At 48.5% G+C, this 12,174-nt stretch overlaps 5 protein-coding genes across 5 annotated transcripts; 2 read left to right on the top strand and 3 right to left on the bottom strand.

Annotated features, from left to right (window-relative positions):
- Positions 1–1,448: 1,448 nt before the first annotated feature.
- On the top strand, positions 1,449–3,415 carry N7520_006880 (TCP11 family protein; the record flags this gene model as incomplete). The annotated part of the gene is made up of 2 exons (XM_057140814.1): positions 1,449–2,342; positions 2,393–3,415. 2 exons carry the CDS (start codon positions 1,449–1,451, stop codon positions 3,413–3,415), a joined length of 1,917 nt encoding a protein of 638 aa, XP_056994820.1.
- Positions 3,416–4,017: 602 nt separating this feature from the next.
- On the top strand, positions 4,018–5,238 carry N7520_006879 (uncharacterized protein; the record flags this gene model as incomplete). The annotated part of the gene is made up of 1 exon (XM_057140813.1): positions 4,018–5,238. One exon carries the CDS (start codon positions 4,018–4,020, stop codon positions 5,236–5,238), a length of 1,221 nt encoding a protein of 406 aa, XP_056994819.1.
- A 614-nt stretch (positions 5,239–5,852) lies between these two features.
- N7520_006878 (uncharacterized protein) lies at positions 5,853–6,925 on the bottom strand (the record flags this gene model as incomplete). The annotated part of the gene is made up of 3 exons (XM_057140812.1): positions 5,853–6,218; positions 6,267–6,446; positions 6,494–6,925. The coding sequence occupies 3 exons, from the start codon at positions 6,923–6,925 to the stop codon at positions 5,853–5,855; spliced, it is 978 nt and encodes a 325-aa protein (XP_056994818.1).
- A 1,789-nt stretch (positions 6,926–8,714) lies between these two features.
- N7520_006877 (fungal specific transcription factor domain-containing protein) lies at positions 8,715–10,529 on the bottom strand (the record flags this gene model as incomplete). The annotated part of the gene is made up of 4 exons (XM_057140811.1): positions 8,715–9,116; positions 9,168–10,072; positions 10,127–10,455; positions 10,504–10,529. The coding sequence occupies 4 exons, from the start codon at positions 10,527–10,529 to the stop codon at positions 8,715–8,717; spliced, it is 1,662 nt and encodes a 553-aa protein (XP_056994817.1).
- Positions 10,530–10,981: 452 nt separating this feature from the next.
- On the bottom strand, positions 10,982–11,545 carry N7520_006876 (uncharacterized protein; the record flags this gene model as incomplete). The annotated part of the gene is made up of 1 exon (XM_057140810.1): positions 10,982–11,545. The coding sequence occupies one exon, from the start codon at positions 11,543–11,545 to the stop codon at positions 10,982–10,984; it is 564 nt and encodes a 187-aa protein (XP_056994816.1).
- Positions 11,546–12,174: the final 629 nt, after the last annotated feature.

Raw genomic sequence — 12,174 nt, 5'->3', positions numbered from 1 at the left:
ATCTGCTATTTTTCAGAGAAGTCTAAATAGAATCCTCATGATTATATATGAGTTCAAGATCTGAATGAATGAGTTTCTACACGGTGAAGGGTCTATAGGAGGTTGGAGTGGTGGTCATCCTTTGAAGTTCCTTATTTGGGTTTCTATAGAGATTGCGGTACAACTAGTTCTATAGAACCCCCGATTTGGACACCTAGATCTTAGATCGGAAAATTTCCGGCTGAAACTGACTAATTCACTTGATTTGCATAAATCGATCAACCTGATACAATCTGAATGGTCCGCCTGCTATGTCTGCTAACTGTACATTGCGTAGTTGTATAGAGTGGGTCATCTACTGTCGATCATAACCGGAATGGGCATATCGACACCTCGAACTTAAGGTATCAAACCATAAACCGAACGCAGCTGCTGACTCATCGATCTGCAAACAAGTCATCTTCATACAGTAACTCCTCACCCGAGTCAAGAGAACAGATTCAAAGGTTCTCTGACCAGTCCATATGTATTCCCATGTTCATCGCTTGATCGCTTGATCACCTAAAACAAATGGATCAATGGATTGCCAACTTGACCAAAAGCTGACCAAAAGCTGGTCAACTTGCCAGAGTGGCTCCCCGATCAATCCATTCCCTCACGTGGCCAGTGCGTCCCCCCAAAAGTGAGGCGTTGGGATCGATCCGGGAATCGAAAAACCCCTTGAAACCCTACTTTCCCCTTTTTAGGTGCTCATTGTGCGGTGTGGAAAAAGGTGATCACTTAACAGAATAGGGGCATGATCGAAGATCTGGGTCCATCCGGGTAGCAGCAGTGGAATGTGATGGTTGCGTCCACCCGAATCCGTCATTGGTTTTCTTGAAAACGTTCTGTGCTTGACTATATCAGTGACAACCCGGTCGCCTTTCCAATCCTTGCTCTTTCTCTTTTGGTCTTTTTGCTCTGTTGATGTTCCTACCGTGATCTATCTCGCCTGTTGTATAAAGACAATCGAAATCTTACCGCTTCCCGAATGTCTTGACTTGCTCCACATGGTGATTCAATATTTTACTTTTGTCTCTGGAGATATCACTGGAATCAAATCTCTTTGAAAACTCTTCATTCAACCATAGGAGTCTCGACCACGAGGGCCGATCGCCCGCAGATCCAAGCTTCCTTGGTGGCTCCACAGCAATTGACAGCTCACTTGCATCACTTCGTCGGCAACGCGGATTGGCTGCCTGCCTGAGGCAAACAAGGCGATCGAAACAAAAGGTAAGTTTGAAAAAAGAGTTGCATAAAGGGCGTTTCCGTTGAGATCATGCTTCCTTGCAAGGTTGGGTGAAGTCGGCGCAGGGCGGTTCGCCACCGGCCTTAGCCCAAACAAAAAAATATTGTTCTTATCTAACGATTAGCAGAAGCTTGGGAAGAGATCGTCATTTTTTGTCCTTTTCGTTCTCCCCCCTTTCCCTATGGATCTCCAGGGGACCAAGGAGGCTCGGGCCCAAGAGGAGGGTGCCGACGGCCCGCTAGACGCTTATGGTGGAGGTGGCCGGTCCAAGGAGTATCACAAGAACGAGGGGCGTGATGCTCACGGTCATGATAATTCTCCTAATGTGCGCCCACTTCGTCGTCGACAGTCCCCGTTCACATATCCGCACGGGACTCGCCAGCAAACCGCGCTAGCCCCTACCGCGGCGCCACGGGAACCCTCACCATCCCCAGAGGCCATCGTCATTCCCCAAGCACTGGGATTAAGTTCCCGGGAGCAGAGATTACTATGCAAAGCGCGTCGACAGCCACCCGTGACCAAGGCAACGCTGAGTGAACTCGATTTGCCCTGTATCATCAGCAACATCAATCTCCGCATGGATGCCAACTTCGATCGCGACCTACATTTCAAACCCGATTTGGATGGCGAGAAGGGGAAGCGGAAACGGAAAGAGGCGACGAACTACTGGGACTCGATGGCGACGGAGATTGCGATCTATGCGTACCATGCAGCTCACCCCGATGAGGAGCAGGGCCGGGGAAGCTCCCAACGCACCTTTGAGCCCCGATTGCCAGCCATGTTTGAGACCCTGCAGGAAGTCATCAAGACCCTTGTTCCAGAGCGAGATCATCCCAGCGTCATGCAGAATCTGGAGGTGCCCTTGCTGATGCAGCAGATCCGCAAGGGTGTGCTCGATATGGTGGCGCTAGCGACGTGGATGGCAGCTCTGCTCAAGACGCATTGTGCACCGATGCGGGACGAATGGGCGGATCGGATGGCCGAACAGATTAGCCAAGGGTCCCAGTCTCAAGACCCAAAAGAGATTGTGAATGGGCTTCAGACCCTCTTTGCGATACTAGAGGCCATGAAACTGGTACGGCTCCACCGGCTCCACAACTTAAGCGCTCAGCTAACCAAACTTAGGACGTGGCCAACCATCAAATACGTACATTTCGCGTGCTTCTAATCGAAGATACAGTGCCATTCCTACAAGAGTACTTCGAGGGCAAGATCAGTCGTGGCAATTTCCACGTGGAACCCGCCCGGCTCTGGTACCTAGATGCACGAAACCGCGCCCAAGAAGAAGATGAGAACAAAAACCCAAGCCAACCTGACGACGGCCTCAAACCTCTCGAGGCTCTTCTGCGCGGCATTTCCGACCAACTCCTTCAGTTCACACCCCCCGCCGACTTCCCCGAAACCTTCCTTTTCGACTCCGACCGACTCTGGCAACTCCGCGCTACCATACAAAACCTCATCAACCTCGAAATCGCCTGGTATATCTTCGAGTCCTACGTCCACACCCAAAAGCGTTACCTCTCCGCCCGCGAGGAAACATACACAACTTTCCGCTCCCGTATCTGGTCTCTAATGGAAGACGGCCTCGACCCAAACGGCCACGTCCCCAGCGCCATTGACAACGACCCTGACCTCCGCGGCGGCGCCCACTGGCTACAAAACATGCGCAGCATTGCCCTCGAAATCGCACGCTTCGCGTGTGCGGCCTGCTGCCTCGATTCCGTCGTCGCAGACGAAGTGATCACACCCATCGAAGCGGCCCTCGAATGGCACCTCACTAACGAATCGGATCTTTTCCGTTATTTCCAAAATGGGATGCGCGAGAAGATCCTCGCTGCGACGCTTGCGTCTGCAAGGAAGTTTATCCCTCTTTCGCCGCTGGCGATTTGTGAGTCGCAACGTGCCGTTCCGCAGCAACAGCCCTCTGCGCCACTCGTTCCGGCTGCGTCTTCGACTGCTGCGACAGCAGCGAGTCCGACGAGCTCGGGATCGATCGTGTCGCCTCCCTCACCGCAAGATCATGATATCGAGCGTATCGGTATGCGTCTTGCGCATATGGCTGTTTTGCATTGGCGCGTCTGGGCTCCATTGCTGTATCTCCGGGATGAGATAGCGGATTTAGCCCTCGACACCCCTGCCTTTGTCTAATACGATCTGCGGAGTGTTTTCTTGTACTATGGTGAAGCTGAAGTTTATTTCGTTTCCCTTTCCCATTCCCTGGTTGATTTTTCCTTTCTTTATTGATTTCTGCTTTTCTTGATCTGCTGTTCAGCGCCTGCATTGGATTCATCTGGCGTTCTCCTACCGGCACCGCATCACGAACCGGCGCTAGATAGATATGGGGGGCTTCTTATTGTGCTTTATAGGATTTATTACCGTTGGGATATAGAAGGCGCTATGGATTTGGATTTTGATCTTGAATTTCGGGCTGTTTTGATCTACTTCCCCGCGCGGTTCTACTGAACTGTATACCAAAATCAAAATGAAAATGAAAATGAACATCTCTAGACATCAACTTCAATATGACCGATTTGGGAAAAATGTGAGATAAGCTATCGACGCGTGCGGTGGCGGTCTGTGCACCCGGCAGATCAAGATCAACATCGAACATCAACTTCCGGTCAACCCCTGGAGAATTGAGAATTGAGAATTGAGAATTGAGACCAGGGTAAAAATAGTCTTATATCCCCACATTCCATTCAATTCCGATCCGATCCACGGATCTCGATTGCGTCCAAAAAGGGAAAATAATGCGCGTCTCCACATCGCTCTTCGCAGCGGGATCCCGGTCCCGGTCTGCAGTGAAAGCTCCAATTCTGGGATCAACACCAAAACCAAAATCAGGAAGCGTATCAGCACTGATACCATCTGAATCCATTCCATGGCTGCGATCGCTGAAATCCACAGATTTGCAGCGCATCGCGCGCGCAACGGGGATTAAGTCTTCTGGCACGAAAGCCGTCTTACTAGAAAGGATCCAGTGTGAATTGCGAAGTCACGTTCATGGTCATGTCCAATCTCAAGCTCAAGATAGAAGCCAGCATAAATCCCATTCAGGCGATGAACCATGGCGGATCTTGAGTATTGATATGGGGATTCGGAATTTGGCATTTGCTTTTTTGACTGTCCCTTGTCCTTTTTCTAGGACTACATCAGGTTCTTGGAATGAAAGTCAAGATCAGGAACAAATACAAGTACAATTGCAACGCCCATATATACCAGAGTTACAAGCCTGGAGACGTCTATCCGTCTCAGATGGCCTAGACCTCTCAAATCTACCAACTCCAACTCCAACTCCAACTCCAAGCTCAGATTCCGAATCAGAATCTCTCGCAAAAGACAAAGGGAAAGAAAAAGAGAGTTATTCCCCAGATACATACGCCTCAAACGCCTACAATCTCATAAAAACCCTTCTATCAGCCTACACCCCAACCCACATCCTCATCGAGCGCCAACGTTTCCGCTCCGGTGGAAGCAGCGCAGTTCAAGAATGGACACTTCGCGTTGGTGTCTTTGAGGGAATGATGCATGCTACCTTGCATACTTTACGTGTTGAGCGTGGGAATATAGGGATTGTTGAAGGTGTTGAGCCTAAGAGGGTGGTAGGGTTTTGGGATGAGATTGGAAGAACTGGGGGTGGAAGTGGAATTGTGAAGCTAGCTGTTAGTGCTAGTGAGAAGAAACCTAGTGCGAGGGAGGTGAAGAAGGCAAAAATGGGCATTGTGGGTGGTTGGGTGGAGGGGTCATTGGAGGGTAGATATGGGAAGGTGATTGTTGGGGAAGATGAGGCAGTTCGTGAGTTGGCGGGTGCTTATGTCCGGAAGTGGAAGGGGGAGAAAGGGAAGAAGGTGGATATAGGGAAACTGGATGATTTGGCGGATTGTTTGTTGCAGGGGATTACATGGTTGGAGTGGCAGGTCATGAGGGAAAGACTTGTTAGGGAGGGATTGCAGGCTTTAGATTGTACGTGAACATTCATGCATGAATGTGATAATTGATGGTTTACGAACTCCACAAGATCGACAAGATCGACAGGTCCACTCAATCTTTGTTAAAAACTAGTAGAAGGTCATCTAAAATTGAATCAACTTGGTTTCCAAATTTCAAAAACAAAAACAAAAATGTCAATTCCCAACGCGGGGAGCAAAGCAATTTTGTACATTATGCACATCTTCTGCATCAGTGCACACCTTAATAACAAACATCAAAACCAACGCAGGATTGTAAGCAATTCTAAGCTGTAAAAAAGTCCAAGATTCAACCAGGGCTAACAGCCAACACTAATACGAGAAATTTCCGAGTCCGAATGAGAATAAAAAAGACATCTCATTCTAGGGAACCAAAAAGATGGAGTAAGAGGACATGGAATCCAGAAAGTTGCCACTTGAAAAAAGCAAACAGGAGAACCATGGAAGAAAAGAATCAAAGTATCCACAATGAAGATGTAGATAAAGATCTGCGGTACTGAGACCCGAATCGAAAAAATGTACAAATCCCAGCATGCATGCAGATGCAGATGCATGAAAGAAGAAAGAAAGAAACCCAAAACACTCAATCATCGCGGCTCATCTCGACTGGAATCCGCTTAGACATAGCGGCGACGGAAGCTGTGGGGGTAGTTTCCACTTGGGGTACCGGAGGGAGAAACAGGGCCGCTGGCACTGGCGGAGGGCTTGCCGCTAGGAGAAGGCTTGTAGCTAGGCCAAGCGATGGAGCTTGTGGCGAAGCCGGAGGGAGTGAGGCTGGTAGATGGGTACGGAGCTGTTCCATTGCCGTAAGGAGGACGGGTGGCTGACAGAGTGGCAGTAGGGATGGGCGCGGTGGTCTCGGGCTCAATCTCCGTGGTTGTGGGCTGGGCTCCTTCGCCGTTACCGCCATTACCACCCTTACCACCGTTGCCAGAGCCTCCCTGGTTGTGGTTCTCGCCGGGAGTAGAGGTGTGGGCAGCGTTCTGGAAGGTTAGTGGGGGCTTGGATGTTGAACTTGGGCGTGTACATACCACGGTCACAGTCTCAGTGGCGGTGACAGTCACGGTGACTGGGTTACAGGCACCAGCGCTGACGGTGTCAGTGGGAGCCTCAACGACGGTAAGTGTCTTGGTAGTGGTTCCCTGCACGGTCGTAGTCTCCTCGGGCTTTTGGCCATGACCCTCCTCATTGGGAGCGGTGTAAGCAGCGGTCTATGGAAGTTAGTAAAAAGGAACAAGGCAGATTGGAATGAACGAACCGGGTAGACAGTGTGGACATCGGTGATGGTCTTCTGGATAGTAGTGGTAACAACGCTGGTCGAAGTTCCAGATCCAAGAGTGTAGGTGAGAGTGACATCAGTGGTGGTGAGATCAGTAGTAACACCAGAGGCAGCCGACTGAGAAGCAGAGGCAACAACACTGGAGCCAACAGCACCAGTGCCAAGGGGAACAGGCACGGAGCTGGAGACACCAGGTGTGTAGGCGGGCTTGCCAGAGGGAGAGTGAGGGGTGAGAACAGGAGTAGGATAGACAGTCTCGTAAGTGGTTGGAAGAGCGCTGGTAGGAGTGGTGCCATTGATACCACGCATGGGGTTCAGGTGGCGGGCGTGAAGACCATGATGGGCATCCGCATTTCCCAGAGCAGCCAGGGACATGAGCGCAGCCATAGTGAGGGTGTTGAGAGTGAACATTTTGAAGATTTGAGCTCAAGGACAGTCAATGTCGGGTGAAGTTGAAAAGCTGGTAAAAGTGAGAGACTCGTGAAGTGTTGTCTGAACGAATGTGAAGCTGTGAAGTCAATTCACAGATGGTAACGAATGTTTGAAAGAAAGAAAGCTCTTAACCAGAGAGTAGTATGAAAAGAAAGTGAGCTACAAGCTTAAAGAAGAGAAGAAGGAGAGAAAGAGAGAAGTTAGAAGTAAATGAATGGGTGATTTTAGGGATTGGTATTGGTATTACCGGTTCAGATGAGCGGGGCTACTTTCAAGGATAATAAAAACCAGGAAGAACGTGTACATGCATAGTGGAGATGTGGCTGTTGTTGACAGTTGGTACGGAGTATAGAGTGAAAATACTACAGATATCTTCCATATGGCCCCACTAAGTCTCAGGAACCGAACTATGATTGGATGGACCAAAGAACCAATCAAACAGACTTTGGCCATTAATCTCACTCTCGTCTAATCAAATCCCCTGAGATTACTATCTCTCGTCACTATCCGTCACTGGCGCTGTGGCGTAAGGTCATCTAGACAATCATCACTAGGCAGCACATTTCAGCTGTGATGACATATAATACAGCCAAAGCTCCAGGTCAGCAAAATCATCATCTGGCTAGTGCGACATGGAAGAAATGAAAATTTCATTCCAAGTGGGGGGAGAATAAGATTCCAGTACTGGAATGATAAGATCGTGCGCCCGAGCCCTTTTACCGGTGTTTCAGGCGGTTGTAATCGGCCTGTAATATAGATTACCAGGTACACCTTAATCTAAGTGTTTCATATAGAAACCCCACTTGGAAATCTCAATCCGAGAGATTAAACATTCACCATTTACCAGCCCGTCCCATAATGACGATAGACAGGGATTTCGAATTCTGGACCTGTCCAAACGGCTCCAAATGAAGTTCCAGAACTACCCTGGGGATGACGGCATTTATATTGGTTCTGGAATCGCTCTTGTCCCTGGAGCTAGACACGACCCGTGCAATTGTGGGACAGATTTGATTGCATCGATTACAGAAGAGATATGGCCCCGCCACACATCCGTGCGACTCGACCTGCTCATCTGGGCCACTCTCCTACTAAATACCTCATCTAAGACTCTTCGCGATACCCGCTTTTGGTTAGATATATCAGGTCGTCGGTGTTATGCGAGGGACTTGCTTACCCAAAACTATTTCGTCATTGACAGGGTTTGCTCATGTGGAGAAGCTTTCCGCTCTGAAACATCAGGGACTTCGTCAACAGGATTGGGGATAGTACCTGTGTACCCACCCCGCTGGTTTGAAGAGACTGCCAAATAAAAGGGGAAAAAGAAATAAACAGTGGAGAAGGTACGTTGGCGGCATGAAAATATGGGAAGAAAATATAGGAAGAAGATATGTCGATGGAGAGAGGGGAAGAAGTTAGATTCGAAATCTACCATAGGCATCATGTGGTTGCTCTATCAACGTGGCTTTCTATATCGGAATAAGACAGCATTTACTTCAGCTCCGTTAGAGCTCAGGCATTCAGATAAGTTTCTGAATAAGCTTTCACTTCTACTTCCATCTTATTCTCCGGCGACAGCTTCCTTGTAGGAAGCACTGAGCGAGGCTGGGGGAAACTGAACGTACACTCATTCCTTCAAAATTGATACAAGAATTGATTAAATAATACCTAATAGTGTGATTTGCCGAGGGGAAGAAGGATCCTTGTTAGTAATCCCAACGTGCCTGGGGTAAGTATTCCAGTTTTAGTTTATCTTTTCATATTCAACTCATGTATCAGGATTCAAGTCTAATTCGCGATCCCAATCCCATTTAGAAGACCCATCCTCTGATGGAATTGGAGACATGGCTGGAAGTGGATATGTAACTGAAATGTCAGGATCCCAATCATTTGCTGCTTTGTCATCGGGGCTGGGTTCAACGGGGACTGAAGATGAATATGAACATGAAGGGTTTTGGTAGTCTGGACTTTTCGTTTGTGATTTCGCAGTTAGGGTTGTCAAGGTTTGCTGAAAAACCGGGTTCCGAGCATCCATCATGGCCCAGTAGTCCACGACGTATTTTAGTATAGTCAACTCCGTCGTGGTAAATTCGTCCATGCGTGGCTGGTTCCGCAGAAGTATGTCGCTATATCTTGGGCACTGTTGGATGAAGTTTTCTAAAGCGCTTGTCTGTTGAACCAAGGATTAGTGGAATCTTATATTATAGGACGTGCTGCGTACCATGATATGTGCATTGTCCCATAGATCGGACATTTCCAAAAGATAGTCAAAGGCCGGTTGCAAATACTCTGCTGAGGTTTGACGGATGGAAGAATCATCGCAATGCATAAATAGTCCATGGACTGTGCTCGCTAGCACCATGCTGTAGCTGTAGACTGAAGTGACAGGCATGTATCCAGCAGCCTTTGCTTCCACGAGGACCGTGATCAAGGACCCGGCGTGAGACAGGCATCGTTTACGGGTATCTTCTACCCACATTAAGGGCATATCAGGGTGTGAACGGGAACCAATCTTGAGCCCGATGAGGAAGGGGTGGCTGAGAATGCAATGGGATAAATGGTACAAAGTATGTGACAGAACCATATGTGCGATTTGCTCACGGTCGGGATTCGGGTTATCACTGTGTGGCTGCGCTTGGCCCGGCGCACCCAGAACGGGACCGTTTTTAACAGCAAGCTCCTTCAAATATTCCAGATCCCGATGAATCATGCAATATTCCGAGCCAGAACTCCAGGGCAATGATGTCTCAGACTTGCTCATCATATACTTGGTAGTCCGTCCCAGACAGGCAGCCAACCCAATACTGATCCCGAACATCCCTGAACGAGGCGAAAGACTCCGAATCTTCTCGTTGAAAAAATCGCTTAGCGTAATTGAGGGTAACCGTTTCCTAGAGCGATAGTGTGTTGGCAAGTTGAGAAGACAATCCGAATCGTTGATCGCGGGTGGTCGTTGAAAGGAGCAGCACACGAAGCGATCTAGCAAGTATAGCGACCAGAAGAGATTGCGACGCTCGTCGCGCTCGAGCTCAGGAAGATTTGGAGCCGGTTCCAGCATCATGTCCAAGTCCTGAGCGATTCGTACCGCCATCCCAATTTTCACCCAGGCAGGTCGGCGCCGGCCCGCTAACACATCTCAGCACGCCAATCACTCCAGATACCTATGGCAAGCCTACTCACCGGTCGCATCGATAACAGCCAATATAACCAGAGATTGGATCACATCCACGTCATCGCTTTGATCTAACGGGTTGGAGGATGTTGTGATCAACTCCCATGAGCACCGAGCATAGCTGTCGATCGTACTTTGTTTCCTTTCCATCCATTGTGAGCGCGACGAGTAGCGAGTGGCGGATGCAATCAAGGCTAGTTTGAGATGGAGAGGGACTCGGCCTTCTTGCACTTTTTCGTGGAAGAAGGTGGCATTGAAAAAGCCAAAGGGTTTATTGTGGCAGTGTCGGAAGTAGATGTTGCACGCTTCAAGGAACACTTTATCTGGAGCGGACTCGCTGCATCGCGTGAGCTTTTGTCAGGGGTATCTGTAGGCCAATACTTACCTTGAAAGAGATCCATCGGGCGCCATCAGACCACCTAAATCAAATGACAATTGTTCCAAGGAGAAAAGAAAGACAACTTGGGGTCACGCTCACATGTGAGCCCCACGCCCCACATTCCACGCTAGTCCCGCATTGAATGTCACTTTCCCCTTTGGGCAGACCGCTTTCTCAAACAGCTTGAGAGAGTTGATATGACAATCGTTAATATATTCAAGTCAGGTACAGTAACGATTCAAGGCTGACGGCTAAACATTTGTCACTGTCAGCTGATTCGTGAAGGTTCTGAATGTTCGCGGCACCTGTTATATATGATCGCAAATACACATGTGGGCAGACAAGGTGTAAATTTAAGAGCTGGGATACAATATGCGCAAGAAAAGGGATTCCCAAGATTTGCATTGGAGAAACTTCAGATGTTATCTAAAAGTAGCACTGAATCGAAATGCACGTTTCCAAAATTCCTGGATTGCCAGCCTTATCACACGCTTTCCGGTTGTTCTCCCGGATAGAGTTGTCGGTTGATACCAATAGGTATGGGTCTCACCTCGAAGTCAGGTAGTGCTCGTCTTTCACCAGGTGGACGGATGTGGTCAGTGTTTATGTTATAAAACAAGTCATCGATATCACTGATCCACAGATTTGGTAAGCGATCAGGAATCGCTGCCGTGGAAAGTTTCTGTCTCAACCATGGGCCATTGAGTCTGCAAATATCTTTACCTGGAGGAGTCCTGGAGAGTGTAATTTGTATTCTGTCCCAATTTGGGAGGACTTGAATGCCAGCTAGACCAATGATATTGACTTCGAGGAGTAGGACTGGGCTGTAGACTAGTCGATAGCCGGCTAACGCCAATACAGCATAAACGGTCATTGGTGGCTTTCTCGGACGCTGCTCACCGGCCACCTCAACAATGTCTTGCAAGGCGGTGATATCAGCGCTAGAATCAACGCTCATAATACCAGCACCGGTATCGTCCATGAATGAAACTCCACGTGCTGCTGAGCTCCAGGATCCGGAGCGCAAGGAAAACCTAAATAGAATCATTAGAATCAACAAAGTAGAAGTAACGGAATGATATACCTTGATATCAACGGGGCTGCCGCTCCCATATTATTTTATAAGCGTTGGGAATTGGCCTGCGGGTCTAGGTCTATTGACCTAAACTCATATCTTAGAATTGTTGATATCACCAGATCTTCGTTAAGCTTACCCCTTCCACCCAGAACCCTTCATGACCATCATGCTGCTCGTTCAACCTTAGAAATTCATCCCAGTCAAGAGGTCTTGGCTCGCAAAGTTGAATTCCATGCGACCAATACGTCACTAGACCTTGATTCTACTGCAATTTGCCCTTTTTGCAGGCCATGATTAGCCCTGCAAGATTGAAATGTATCTGTTTGTGCTCGTCGCCACCCCTCTGGAGATGATCTAAAATGCCGAGTAGGCCCTCGAGGCGTTGCACAACTTCCCAGCTTCTGCCCGGGAAGTTAGACAATCTCTTATTAGAGAAAGTTAGCAACCGCACATAGAAGTTAAATATGGTTTAATAAATACTCCTTCAGGTCCTTTCTTTCTTGTAAATGCGTCTTCTTGCTTACGAAGAGGAAAGGCAAGATTCCATCCTGGATTCTCTCATACCATCTCGGAATCTGAGCTTCCAAATCACTAGAACT

Source organism: Penicillium odoratum, assembly GCF_028828045.1.
Source record: "Penicillium odoratum strain IBT 22623 chromosome Unknown utg000005l_segment0_segment0, whole genome shotgun sequence".
NCBI lineage: Eukaryota > Fungi > Ascomycota > Eurotiomycetes > Eurotiales > Aspergillaceae > Penicillium > Penicillium odoratum.
The sequence above is the reverse complement of the archived record's forward strand: the minus strand, read 5'-3'. Positions and strand labels throughout refer to the sequence as shown.